The 15,090-nt window shown below is 40.3% G+C and overlaps 1 protein-coding gene across 6 annotated transcripts in view; it reads right to left on the reverse strand.

Annotated features, from left to right (window-relative positions):
• Positions 1–15,090, reverse strand: part of GRIA3 (glutamate ionotropic receptor AMPA type subunit 3) — a 275,024-nt gene that overhangs the window by 136,139 nt on the left and 123,795 nt on the right. For all 6 annotated transcript variants that reach the window (XM_081808311.1, XM_081808310.1, XM_081808309.1 and 3 more), the window contains one exon: positions 4,658–4,845. In XM_081808311.1, the coding sequence (XP_081664437.1) occupies positions 4,658–4,845 (188 nt within the window). The remainder of the gene's footprint in view (positions 1–4,657; positions 4,846–15,090) is intronic.

The raw sequence follows: 15,090 nt of genomic DNA on the forward strand, positions 1-15,090 counted from the left end.
AAGAAGTGTTCCTTTCACATCATCCACAATGAGGTGATTTTAGCCTGAAATATTTCCAGGGGAAATCATATATTCTGTATTTTTCCTGAGAGTAGCACATTGCCACATGTTGGTTTGGGCCCCACCAAGTTTGCATATGCCATAATTCAAACAGGGGCTACGCTGAGATTTCCCTTTGAATTATCTGTGAAAAAAATAAAAACACGGTAAAGCCCGAAGGGGGATGTTTTTAAATTAAAGAGACAAACTTTTAGATATCCAATGGAGAGGCAACTTAAGAAATACCCTTATCTGTTCATTAAAATAAATCTTCTATAAGGATATTTACTTGTCAACAAACAGGATTAACTCAAGAATATTTGTCTATTCTTGAAAACAATCTTAAAACTATTCTAGATTTAACTTTTCACTACTCCGGAATGGCCTCACCTCCACATTGCCTCAACTCCTTGTAATGAGTCCTTTTAAATGCCTACTCTCTAATCCTAGTTAAGCTCATTTGCTCTGGTCCCGTCCTCAGGCAGGCAGAGTGAGTTGGCCAGTGCCTTCTTTATGATACCTCTTTATACTTGAGGATGGTGATGAAACTGCCTCTTGGTTCTCTTTCACCAGCCTAAACAACCTCAACCCCATGTAGTCTTTCCTCATAGGGCCCGTTTTCTAATGCTTTAATCATTTTTTGCTGCTCTTTTCTGGATCTTCTCCAATTGCTTTGTAAGTGTTTTTACAACATAACCTGATGAGCAAGCCTAATCTAGGATTTGGCTTTCACTAAATATTTAATAAATGACTTAGAAATTAATGAAGGTGGGTCAGTGTAGGGGCAAGAGCACTGGACTAGGAGTCAGAAGACCTGAGTTTGTCCCTGCTTTGCCACTTACTAGGATTGAGTGGAGCACCACATTTGGACAAATCATCGGAGTGTCTCTAAGTGTCCATTTATCATCTGTTAATTTGGGATAAACACATCTGCCCTGCCTGCCTCCCATAGTGAGGCTCAAATGAGATAATGTATGCGAAAACACATCATTTAGCACCAAAGCACTACCCAAACACTATGTGTCAGACATCTTCTAAAAGCTTTGCCTATATTAGGTCATTAACGGACAGTTACCATCCCCATTTTACAACCAGGAAATGGGGGCACAGAGAGTTGAGTAACTTGCCCCAGGTCACACAGCTAGTGACAGAATCCACACCGACTGGCTCCAAAGTCCAGGTTCTGAAATTCTCCGCTCTGCTGCCTCTCCAAATAAGTTTTAAATGTCCAACAGAGCCATATCATGTTATGGGGCCTGACTTTCAAAAGCAGTCCACAGATACATGCTACGGGGGTGGAGGATCTATTCTGTCACGAATAGGTAGGTCCACGAGAGGCAACCTTTTCAAAAGTGAATGTTTAGATTGGTCATTGCATGAAGGCAGCTGTCCACCAATGGGAGGGCCTCATGAACAGAATACAGTAATAGGAATGCTGTATCAGGTCGGGTCAGTGGTTCATTCAGCCTAGTACACCTAAATCTTCCTATACAAAGTGCTCTTCATTTTTAGATTAAAAATCTACCGTTTCTAAATATTCTCTGTGAACCCTGACCATCTTTCATGGTTTCTTTCATCTGTCTCTAGCTCTTTTTTCTATGTTAATTCTTAGAACTGTAAGTTTGGAATGCTTTCCTCAGAGTTGAACTGTTAAAGAGAGATATTAGTACCTCCTTTGAGTCTTTTTTTTTCTGCTGTAGTCCGAGAGTTGGAAAGAGTTCAAAAAAGAGCTTTGGAGAGAAATGTTAGAAGAATTCGTATTTACCCTCTAAGTGTTTGAACATTCGCAGGGAAATTAGAACCTATATCATGAAATGGGGAGGTTATGCTATATAACACTGTATTGAAGACCTGTTTATATTTTAAAAATCGTACCATATTGATGTCTTTTCATTCACACCCATGGGATATAGAGTACAATATGAACTTTATGCCAAAATCAAATCTGCAGGGAATAGCGTTATAATGGTGTAACAGGCTCTTCTACCCCAGACAGTGGCATGAAGTATCATTTTGTGGGAGACTATAGAAGTTTCTTTTTATGAAAAAACCTCAGTCAAAGTTGAAAACACCTTTGGAGGATAGGGGCGTCTTTTATAAGAACATGATACTGTTTGAATTATAAATGCCATCATTCTAACCAGGATCTGTATAGTGAATTAGGATAAATTTGTCAAAAGAATGGTTAGGAACCAACGAGAAAAGTGACATCTCTGTATCTTAGCATTCAATTCATTTTTTTCAAATGTTTCCTCTAAAGAAACAGCATGTTGAATTTGTTGCTTAATTTAAATAATTTGTTTAATGAGAAATCTATTTTTATATATAAAAAAATTATGGCAAATTCATGATATCATCAGAATAGGTTTGAGCAGAGAGCCACTATCTTAAACCTTTAGAAAACGTGTGCTTTAATAATCTTATCATGTGGCGGCAGGCACTTTTTTGCCTCTCGATGGAAGCATTGCAAAATCACAGCGAAACTTACTGAAAATGTGCTGGTTCAATATTCATTCATTCATCCGTCCATCCATTCATCCACCCATCCGTCAAACACTACGTGCCAGGTACTTTCTTGGACACTGGAGATATAACTGTGAACAAGACAAACGTGGCCCCTACCTCATAGTACTTATGGGCTAGGAGAAATTCCTTAAATGGCAGAGTAAACAATCATGAGTTGGTAGTTCTATAACAATTCTTTGAAAGAGGGAGAAAAAATAAGTGAAATGAACTCTTTAGCCTTACCTGGATGTTGCTAAAACTTTTCTTTGAACAATGTTTCCTGAAAAATTGTATGTATTTTGAGGGATACTGTGAATGTACATATAGAAGAAAGGAAGATAAAAAGTGATACATGAAAAGAGAGAATGGGCCTTTTGAATAATGTTAGTTTAGTTTTCCTGAAAGCGTTAGGTAATAATGACTATTTTTTTTTTTTCTATAGCAGTTTATGTCTCTCGGAGCAATTATACCAATCATGTGAGATAGAGCAAGTTTTATTTTCCCCATGATGTAGATGAGAAAACTGAAGCATAGGTATTTTAATTGCCCAAGACCCCATAGCTACATAAAATTCAGATCTCTACCCACTGCGTTTTCTATTACATTATGCTGAAAAATCCCAGCCTCCAGTGTAAGACCCTATAAAACCCAGATGACTTAACCAAATGTGACATACTCAAGAAGCCAAAGTTCCTGATAACAGAAGAAGGAAAACAAAGTACAACAAGGAGGACGTTCCTGCACTTTAGGCTATTAAGTAGGTCACCCACTAAAAGGCTATTTTGGTATACAATTTTAGAGGGCATGTAGTACATACACCAGAATCACTGACCTGATTCTTCACTTTCAGGATCTAAGAAAATCAAAGGTTTTTTTTTTTTTTTTTTTTAGAAGGGAGGGGTGGATCATTTGGGTAGTTCAAGAGAACGTTAGTTGGGAAATTTGATTTAGCCAGGCTATGCTCTAGATTTCCTGTGAGATGTGATTTCTCTAGAGGTGATGCCTTTCTCAGGAAGGGGACTGCTTTGTATCTCCACGATGCAGGCTCAGCGATTTCTCTCTTCCTTCCTCTCTTTTTTTCTCCCTCCCTTTTCCCCTCCTTCTTTCCCCTCCTCTTCCCTTCCCTTCCCTATTTTTTTTTTTTTGCATTCTCTTCTTATGGGGGCATATCTGACAAATTGTTAATATTTAATTTGCTATAAAAACAGCTCTCCCAGGCAATGGCTGCTCACTATAATTTCAATCTCCAAAGCTGTTTTGGCCCCCAGGTACACTGGGATCGAATTAGAATGGAAATGTTTCCCCTACAGTTTTGTTTATAGCAGCATAGGCACTCTGTTATTAACTGGAAAATTGAGACTTCTAAGGAAAATAATAAACTTTCACCGCATTTCAATTTGACTCTTTATCCAAACAGAGTATCCATCTGGCTTAGGGTGAAACATTTCGTCTAATATTTTTTAGTCTTAAATTTAAATATCCGAGCTTAGGAACGAATATATTTGGGCCCATTGAATTGTATTTTTCCTTCAGTCTAATTCTTTTTCAATTTGTTCACATTTTAAAAGCCCTAAACACTTTTTTTTTTCTCGTATGCCATCGTACTTACAAAAGGGTCTAAATTACGTATACACATTCTGTCTCTCTCTGGAACCGGAGGGCTGTTCTGCAAAAATATCCACAAATTCGAACCTAGGGAAGATTGCCTTGACACTCTGCAAGTACGCGCCTGACACAAAACCCTTTCCTTCTGCCCTGCCTCATCCCTTGTCTGGTCGGTGCTGGGAGGAAGGTATAGAAAAGGAAGGGAATTACTTTGAAGCAATCAGTGATCTATGAAACGGAGGTGGGGAAGGGTGTGTTTATCTGATAGTTAGCATTAAATTGCAGAGACTTCCAGATTAATCATGGTATGCAATTTTCAACAGCTTAGATTGTGTTTTTTTTTTTTTTTTTCCCTGCAGCCACTGGGGAAGAAAAAAGATTAGAGAGACTATCAAAAACTGTTGGCCCATCTAGTCTGTTGGCTACTTAATTTATTAGCAGATACGGGAGCTGCCTGAGGTTGATGATTTAACATGCTGGCTGGGGCTGGAATAAATCTCAAACGTACCTGTTCCAAAATTGTGTTAATCCTTTCGACTTCGCAGTCAATCAGGTATCGCTTTTCCTGCCTCCTGTCCATTTCTTCAATGATGCGCCGGAATTCTTGGACGTCTTTTATGTTTCCCACAGACCTGGCTGTCACTTGCCAGTTGTTTTGCACTGCTGCTTCCATAATCGCTTGGAGAATGGAAAATCCTGGAAGAAGGAAGAACAGCGACGATGAGGTTTTTCTTTTTAAACTCTTCCTGTAGGTATTAAAGGTTCTACGGTGTTTTTATTACAGTCCGTTGGGTCCCTTTGAATCTTATCCCTGTGGAAAGCAGGCTTACTCATGACCCCAGACTTAACCATCCAGATAGTCGTCATCTCTAATTTTTTTAAGATTTTATTTATTTATTTATTTGAGAAAGGAAGGAGGGGCAGAGGGAGAGGGAGAAGCAGACTTCCTGCTGAGCAGGGAGCCCGATGTAGGGCTCAATCCCAGGACCCCGGAATCATGACCTGAGCCCAAGGCAGACACTTAACCGACTGAGCCACCTAGGCACCTTCTATCTTGCTTTAAAGGAAGATTCTACAAACCAGGCTGGGTGTTCAATCAAGCCCAGATGCAAGCAATCACAGCTGAATTATATAGTACCTAACCGTTTTGATTGACATGCATTATCAAAACATCTATGGAATGAATGCCAAAGCCTTTTCCTTGTTTCTGGCCTCAGTGTTTCCTATTGCAGCTCACGTCTTTCATCTTCCACTAAACATTGTTTGGAACGAGACATAGCGTCAGTAGAGATAGAACTTTATAACATGGGTGATTCTTACATGGATATGACTATCCAACAAGATAAATTATGTCTCCCAAGTAAAAGAACTAAGAAAACCTGACAAAGACAGTTTCTAACAAAGATATCATACTGGTCCTTTGATCCCATCATTATGAAAAAGTTCAATCATGTTAAGTCTTCCTCAGTTCTTCCCCTTTTTAAATTAAATTTACCAGGGATTCTTGGTTCCTTTTTAGTTTATTTACATCTGACAACTATTAGCTACTAACACCCTGGATCTATGCTGAATGGGAAAGACAAAAAAGATGTGATACTTGAGTTCTGTGTAACCCTTTTGGAGGTAGGGTTTGAGAAGTTGGGAAGAGCAGTATATCTTAAAGTATGAGCCACAGAATAGCACAGGGTTTTCTATGCACTGGTCTTTTCAAGTACTTACGTCTCTAGTATTATATCATGTCTATATTTTTGCTTCTGGTAGGAATCTGTAATCTGAGTATAATTTCATCAAGTACGGACATCATCTTATTGGGAGCTGGTCAAAAGCAGCTCCCTTCTTCCCATAAATTTAAATTGTTTTCCATTTATATTTAGGCAATAACTAATGGAAATGGGTAATGGGAATGATTTGCAAAGCCAGAATGATCTGCGGCATGACCATTTGGCCACTGGAGCAGTAGAGGACAGAGGAAGATCATGGTGCCCTTTGAACACATTCCAGGACCCGTCCTGTAGTGTAAGCAAGCTACGGTTGGGAATCTTCATCACTACACTATAGAAAATGTATTGACATTTGGAGAGCACGTGTCAGGGAGATGGCAGCAGTGACTCAGCCAGTCATTATGACTCCTTTGTGTGCTGGGTGTATGCAGGAAGAAGATCGCAAATGAGACCCAAGCACTTGGTAATTTCCAAATGAGCAATTTCAGCATAGGAGCTCAAAATTACAGATCAGAGTAAATTACCATTGCTTTAAATGTTAATTCTTACTCTTTTTAAACCAACCACGCATATTTATTTCTCAGATTTACATTTTCGTGTGGGTTTTCTGTGTGCTCTCTGCTTCAGTGGGAGTTGAGGGCACACGGTGGGCCAAAGCACGGGATTAAGAAATAAACAGGAAGAAGGAGATTAAAGTATTTGAAAATCTTTCTTAAGCAGTGTACAATAAGGTCTCATTATTTTGAATCCTACTAATTAAAAATTTATGAAATTCAGCAAGGACTAGTTTGAATTTTACTTCTGTACTATTTATGAAGAATGTATTATTGGCTGAATAATAATGGAAAGGAAATGACATCGGGGAGGCTCTGATATGTTTAAAAGACCCTTTAACAAAAGACAATTTTTTTTGTGTATTGAGTCAAAATCTACATTTTTTTAAAATGATTTTATCTATTTGAAAGAGAGAGAGAGAGAGATAGCAAGAGAGAACACGAGCAGAGAGGAGAGGGAGAAGCAGGCTCCCTGCTAAGCTAGGAGCCTGATGCGGGACTTGATCCCAGGACCCCAGGATCATGACCTGAGCCGAAGGCAGATGCTTAAATGACTGAGCTACTCAGGCACCCCGTCAAAATCTATATTCTTATCATTTCTATTTGCTAGTCCTATTCCACCACTTGGGGTGACGGACAAGTTTAATCTCTTTTCTGTATGACAGTCCACATTTTTTCATGACAGTTAACATATCTCCCCTTATTTTTCTTTTCTTCAGACTAAAGATGTCCCAATACTACAACAGTTACTTTTATAACATGATGATAATTTCCCTCACTGTTCTGTCTCTCTCTTATGGATATTTGTCAATATTTTATTGACCTGGATAAATCAGATGTGATCTGACCAGTGCGGATGACAATGGGATTATTGCCCGCTTTGATTTGGGCTGTTATTTTGGCAGCCTAGGGTTGCTAATATTTTTATTTATTTATTTAAAAAGATTTTTTAAGGATTTTATTTATTTATTTGAGAGAGAGAGAGCACCAGCCAGAGAGCACAAGCAGGGGGAGTGGGAGAGGGAGAAGCAGGCTCCCCGCTGAGCAGGGAGCCCGATGTGGGACTCAATCCCAGGACCCTGTGATCATGACCTGAGCTGAAGGCAGACGCTCAACCGACTGAGCCAGCCAGGTGCCCCAGGATTGCTAATATTTTTAAATTGCCACATTATACTGTTAATTGACACCACCCTTGGATTCAACTAAAGCATGTCGGTTCTCTCCAGAAAAGCTTTGCTATGTAATGACTCACCATGTATCAAAATTTGTTCATTCCAACCTGCTTCTGTCTCCCTCTCTTTAATCGCTCACCCCATACCAGTCTGTACTTCTTCCCCATTTTTACATTAGCTCAAATCTGGAAGATGGTTTTGCACATTTACCCAGTACTCTCATTGTTACCTGCTCAAGGCAACTATACCTGATGTGTCTCTTTTTCTGCTACCTATAGACCTTTGTGGATGACTCTCCTCCCCCATGAAGCTTCCCTAACTGACCTCTCATTCATTTCTCCAGAGACGAGTAGACTTAAATGCAAGGGAAATCAGTTCCAAACAATAAAGGAGCTGGTTGGAAGAACTGTATGACAGGCGTTTAAAAATTCCAAATAAAACTGGATAAATTCTAGTAGAGACGCTTGGAATGCTATGCTGCTGTAAAAAAGATGGCCCAATCTCTAGATAATAGAAGAAAGGACTTCTGCCAAAATTTTATGGAGAAAAGAAGCTGAGAATAGCACTTACACTATAATTCTATTTTTGTAAAGAAAAGCCCCACCTATTTGTATATGTGTCGAAAGAATGCAAAGGAGGTGGGAGTGGTTATCTCTGAGGTTTAGGATTCCCAAGAACTTCTACTTGCACCACCCCTTATTTACGGAATGTTGGACTATTTTACGAGAAGCAGGTATTATTTTCTGTAAGTACAAAAACAATAAAGATGAAAAAATATGACTCATGCTGGCCTCTCCGAGCATAAGCTGCTGGAAGACACAGGTGACAGGTGAGCGCAGCTCTGTGCGCTGCCCGCGGCCGTCAATGAGCGGCCTCTTAATAAACACTGATTTTATAGATCTTTGTGTACTTTTGGTCTTTGAATCATGTGAGTGTCTTACCTATTCAAAAATTGGGAAAGCCCCTGAGTTTTTAATGAGCTGGCCTCTGGGGCCTCCTGAGCGATGAGCCTTGCTCGTAAGTCAGCACTGTGGCTGCATAGGGCGGGGTCTTCCACTTGCAGAGTCTCCAGGTGGCTGCCAGAGCACATGGCCACGTACTTGACAGCCCTGGGGGCCATGATCACCTCAATTTAGTACATATCCATGAGTAACCCCCCCAAGCTCTTATTTGTTTTTGTACCTAATTTATGACGGTTTGACTGTTCCCCGTTGCAGCTGCCCGAAGAGAGTAACGAGTTTGAGGGTGGGGAAAAAAAAAAAAGTTCGTCTCTGGAGGCAGAGCCAAGGCAGGCGTTGGTGCTTGTAGGAGGTGAGGTGCTTAACAAAGCACCTTTGTAAAAATAAGCCTGCTGTTTTAGCAGCTTTAGAATTGTCCTCCACTCTGTGTGAGCTTTAGCATGCCCAACTGAAAGCTACTTCCGTTTGAGCAGCAAATTCTCTCATCTTGATTCCAGACCCCTGTTGCTGTCCACCTTCTTTTTCTTCCTCATTTTATTTTTTAAAAAGGATTTTATTTATTTATTTGAGAGAGAGAGAGAGAGAATGAGTGATGGGGAGAAGGAGAGGGAGAGGGAAAGGGAGAGAGAGAGAGAGAAGCAAACTTTCCACTGAACAGGGAGCCCGATGCGGGCCTCGATCCCAGGACCCTGGGATCATGACCTGAGCTGAAGGCAGACGCTTAACGACTGAGCCACCCAGGCGCCCCTTCTTCCTCGTTTTAAAGACTGGGAGTTACCACATAGGTAACCGGGCGAATGATGGATTGTCGTCTGCCTTCAACCAAGATAATGCAGGAGCAGGACAGCAGAGGCACAGCTAGGTGACTATGGATGAAGAACCGGGCCCCACCTATGACCAGCTCAATCCTACTGGACTGGTCACTGGGCTACTCTTGCTAAACAAGGAAGCCATTGTGGGAAAGGCGAGTGTAGGGATGCTGTGCTGTACCACCAGATACCCCTTCAGCACCGAAGGGCTTATTCCTTCAGCTTCTGGAAAGGTTGTTGGCTGAAGAAAGCTGCCTAGCTTCAAGTCATGCCCCCGACCCAGAACAGCCTGCATCCAGTGACCGCTTGTTACAGGGTATAAAGGCCCAACCCCTTCTCCCCAGATGGGATAACTCTAAAGGGCCCTCCCAACTTCAGAGCTCCCTGAAGGGTAGGCGGAGGCCTTGTTAGGACAGCACCACAGCCCAGCTCCTCCTTCTGCCCAAACCAGCTTCCTTCTTTTTCTTCCACAAGTGTTGGTAGTGAAGATACTCCCCGAGAAACTTTAGCATGCTGATTTCCATCTCAGAAGCTGCTCCCAGGGAATTCAATCTGTGACTATTGCGTTGACCTCATGGCAGGGATGGCAGCAGATACAAAAATAAATCTACAATTGTCAAAATCATTTTCACAGGGGAAAGAAGGTCAGGATTTTGTTCACTATACAAACGAAATGAAAAACTGCTCCATGCTGAACAAATTTAGTATTTGATCTAAAAACAGAAGAACGATAAACTTGCCCGTCCTCTGTCCCATTCTCTCAGCACTCTGTCCTTTTCCAGGTGCCAGTGTAAGGATGGCCCATGGCTTTAATGTGTTACCCCTCCAGCTAACACAGTTGCATCTTAACAGTGGCCTTCACACAAGCCAGTTTGGAAGGAAAGGAAAAGAATGTTGAGCATTGTTTTGGGGTCTGCCTATCTCATGAGGTCATTTACATGATGGCTCTGAAAGTTGGTGATGTGCTTTATGATCCTCAGGCTACAGCATTTAACAAATGAACAGCTGGTAGCTGGTGGGTATCTCCAAGGCCGGTCGAGTGTGGGGTCAGTGTCCATCCTGCCTGTTACTCAACTGATTTCAGCTGAAGGAAGCATTACTCTATTTTTCTGCATCTTTACTTACCTCTGTGGCTCTCGACTCTGGCTGCACGTTATAATCACTTTGGAAGCTTTAAAAAAATGGATACCCAAGCCTCACCCTGGATCCAGGCTTTGTTTTATTTTATTTTAAATTCCCCGGGTGATCCTCATGTACAACCAGGGTTGAGAACTGTTGACCTATCCTAATGGTTACCCAATACAGTGAGGTATGTGGAAGCAGATTTCTTTCCTTTTTTTTTAAAGATTTTAATTTATTTATTTATTTATTTATTTATTTATTTATTTATTTATTTATTTATTTATTTATTTGAGAGAGAGAAAGAGAACAAGTCGGGGGAGGGAGAGGGACAAGCAGACTCCACACTAAGCGAGGAGCCCAATGTAGGGCTTGATCTTAGGTCCATGAGATAATGACCTGAGCTGAAATCAAGAGTTGGATGCTTAACTTACTGAGACACCCAGGTGCCCCAGAATCAGGTTTCTTCTTAGTATCCTTCATGACTGGTGGAAAGGTTCTGGGTGAGAAAAGCATGATCCAAGAAGAGATATATACCCTCCAGAAATAAGCAAACAAACGTACAAAGGCGAGAGGGGAAGGCTCAGGCCAGGGTTATGAATTGCTTCTTCCTGTGGTAGATGAGGAATCTGGGAACATTGAGTATGTGGGAAGCAGACCCTAATGTGTTCAAAGCACTTTACAAATGTCTTTGTTCTTCTGAGGTAGCATCTGTGTTTTTCTTTCTAAGTATAAAACTAATATGTGCTCATTTTGGACATTTGAAAAGACACAAAAAGTATCAAAAATAAAATACAAGTATAAGTGACTGTTCCTTAAGGATAACCACTGTTAATATTTGATGTATTCTTTCCATTTTATTTTATATAAATATACCGCATGCACTTTTTTTTAGTAAAATAGACTGTACTATTTGTGTCTTGTCTTTATTTTTTATTTTTTAAAAGATTTTATTTATTTATTTATTTATTTGATGGAGAGAGAGACAGCGAGAGAGGGAACACAAGCAGGGGGAGTGGGAGAGGGAAAAGCAGGCTCTCCGCTGAGCAGGGAGCCCGATGCAGGGCTCGATCCCAGGACCCTGGGATCATGACCTGAGCCGAAGGCAGCCGGTTAACGACTGAGCCACCCAGGTGCCCCTGTGTCTTATCTTTAAAAAGCTACCATTGGGGCGCCTGGGTGGCTCAGTTGTTTAAGCGGCTGCCTTCGGCTCAGGTCATGATCCCAATCAGGCCCCGCATCGGGCCCCCTGCTCAGCGGGGGGCCTGCTTCTCCCTCTCCCTCTGCTTTCCCTCTGTTTGTGCTCTCTTTCTATCAAATAAATACATAAAAAATCTTAAAAAAATAAAAAGCTAACATTATATCTTGAACATCGCTTTATGTTATTAAATGTTTTCAGACATGATTTTAATGGCTACATAATATTCCATCCCTTAGACATATTTATTTAATCATTCCCCAATATGAAAATTTCAATTGTTTCTAATCTCTCCCTATTACAAATAATGCTGTGATAACAACATTCATATAGCATCTCTAATTATTTACACAGGATAAACGTCTAGAAGTAGTAATATCAGGTCAAACATTTATGGACATTTTTAAGGCTTTTCATACATATTGCCAAATTGCCCTCCAGAAAGGTTGTACCACTTTATGTCCCCATCAGCAGAATACAAGAGTACTTGTCTCTCTGCCCTTTTGTTAGCACTGAATAAGACATGTGACCATTTGATAGGGAGATATAAAAATATTCCCTTTCTTATTAGCATTTCTTTGATTGTTAGTAAAGTTAATGATTTAAAAAAATTTTTGTGTCCATGTTTATTCCTTCTTTTGATAATTTCCTGTTTATTTCCTTTGTTCAGATTTCTACTGTGATATTAATGGTGTTCTTTTTTTCTTTTTAAAATTATTTTTATTATTTTTTTTAAGTAGGCTCTATGCCCAACGTGTGGCTCGAACTCATGACCCTGAGGTCAAGAGTCGCATGCTTTACTGACTGAGCCAGCCAGGCGCCTTGATGGCTTTCTTATTGATTCATAACAGTCTTAATATATTAATGATATTAAGTGTCTGTACTATATGTCACATATATTTTAATTCAGTTTATTTGACATTTAATGTTGTCTGTGACATGTTTTAATGAACAGAAGTTTAACATTTTATGAAATTAATATTCTTGTTCATCAAAAAATTACGTGAGATAGAAAGAGCAAATGAAAATTTCTCTTCTGCTCTTATTTTAGTGTTCACCTGAGCTTTAAACCCAAAACTTATGTGAACCACTCTCCTCATTTCTCACAGCTTCTTTGGTCTCCATGGAATTTCAGGTAAATTTTTCTAGTATATTTTGGCAAAGTAAGTGAATGGGGGAAGCTACATATGGAATATGAAGATGGTTTCTGAGATACAAGTGAAGAGCAGAAAAATAGAGGCAGAGGAAAGAGAAAGGTGAGAAGCCCAATTCAGTTATTTTGGGTTATGTTTTGTCATATCTAAGAAACCTGATATTCAAAGATCTGAACTCAAACCCAATACTTCAGGGTATGTTTATTCATATTACAAACGTACTTTTCTTTTAAGATTTATTTATTTATTTATTTATTTATTTATTTATTTATTTAGAGAGCATGGTGGGGGGAGGGGCAGAGGGAGAGGGAGACTCCTCAAGTAGGCTCCCACGGAGCACAGAGCACATGGGGCTCCATCTCACGACCCTGAGATCATGACCTGAGCCGAAATCAAAAGTCAGATGCTTAATCGACTGAGCCAGCCAGGCGCCCCAAAAATGTACTTTTCTTTAAAAAGAATTCATGGAAAGATTCCGATAGACCATTTGAATCTACATTTTGTCATTTTGTTGTTGTCTGTTTTGTTTTAACTTGATTTAAACACATTTGGTTTCCACCAAAATCAATATAGTGATTGTCTACATTTGAGATGTTAATGCAGAAACTCTTTTGTGTATGAGGAGCTCAGGATGGGAAGATCAAGAACCCCTCTGTGTTTGCATATGGATGTCAGTCTGTGGATTTTATGGAACAGGATAAAAACAAATATTCACCCACGCCCAGCCCAATTTACCCTTAGCGAATTAAGATTTCCCTGAGGTCTTCATGCCTCATAATTGTGTTTGTTTAAGTTTCCCTTTAATTAAGAACTGACCCTCTGCAAATCTTCTCTTCCTTGCAGCTGCATTATTAGGATGGGAACTTAGCTAATTTGGGAGTCAGTGAACAGAAGGTGCCCCCCCTTCCATGTCCCAGTTCTATGTCCTTTTCCTCTTTCCCAGTACAAATCCTCCCTCCACACCAACCCCTTTACTCATACTAGACTGCCCGTGACAGATTAAAGCTTAATTGTGACCTCTTCCATGAAAGATTTATGTTTTAAAGTAGAGTCAAAGCCTGAAAGTAAAGGGGCAAACTCTAATGGAGAAATTGTAGACAATAGTAAGCAGGAGGTATTGTTTGGCAGCCTGAGGTATTCCTAAGACCCAAATATCCCCCTCGAAGTGGCAACTACTGACAAACTACTTGTCAAGTTTAAAGTTGGCTCTGAAATGGGCGGTGCGTGTAATCCTGCCTTTCCATTTTTCTTTTTCATCCTAGTCTTCATTATGAACTTTCTCTCCTTGCTGGTGAATTACATTCTCCTCTAGTCTCCTCATCATAAGCTGAGAGGGCACCATAGAGATACACCCAGATAGATAGTGTTGTTGAGTGAAAGTAAACTTGGTTTACATTGTCAGCTGAGAGGAAATTTAGAAGACCATCCGGAGTAGATTTGCTTAATGTCTGGAAAAAACAGAACAGGCAAGCTTTCTGATCCTCAACCACACAAGGTCTGATAGAAAAAAAAAATAATAAAGAAACAAAAGCAAAAATTAAAAAATGGGATTACAACAAACTAAAAAGCTTTTGCACAGTGAAAGTAACCATCATCAAAATGAAAAGGCAACCTATTGAATGGAAAAAGATTTTTGCAAATCATATAGCCAACAAGGCATTAATATCCAAAATATATAAAGAACTCATACAACTCACCACCAATGAAAACAAACAATCTGATTAAAAAATGAGCAGAGAATCTGAATAGACATTTTTTCAAAGAATACAGATGGACAACAGGCACATGAAAAGATGTTCAGCATCAGATTGTTAGGGAAATGCAATTGAAACCGCAATAAGATATCACCTCACACTGGTTAGGTTAGAATGGCTTTTATCAAAAAGACAAGGGGCACCTGGTGGCTCAGTTGGCTAAGTGTCCAACTCTTGATTTTGGCTCAGGTTGTGATCTCAGAGTCGTGAGATCGGGCCCTGCGTTAGGCTCTGTGCTGGGCGTAGAGTCTGCTTGAGATTCTCTCTCTCTGTCCTTCCCCCTGCTCAAGCTCTCTCTCTCTGAAGGTAGCGGGAGGGGAAGAATGAAGCGGGGGAAATCGGAGGGGTAGACGAACCATGAGAGACGATGGACTCTGAAAAACAAACTGAGGGTTCTAGAGGGGAGGGGGGTGGGAGGATGGGTTAGCCTGGTGGTGGGTATTGAGGAGGGCACATTCTGCATGGAGCACTGGGTGTTATGCACAAACAATGAATCATGGA

This window comes from Leptonychotes weddellii, chromosome X (assembly GCF_054177405.1).
Source record: "Leptonychotes weddellii isolate Sample4059 chromosome X, ASM5417740v2, whole genome shotgun sequence".
NCBI lineage: Eukaryota > Metazoa > Chordata > Mammalia > Carnivora > Phocidae > Leptonychotes > Leptonychotes weddellii.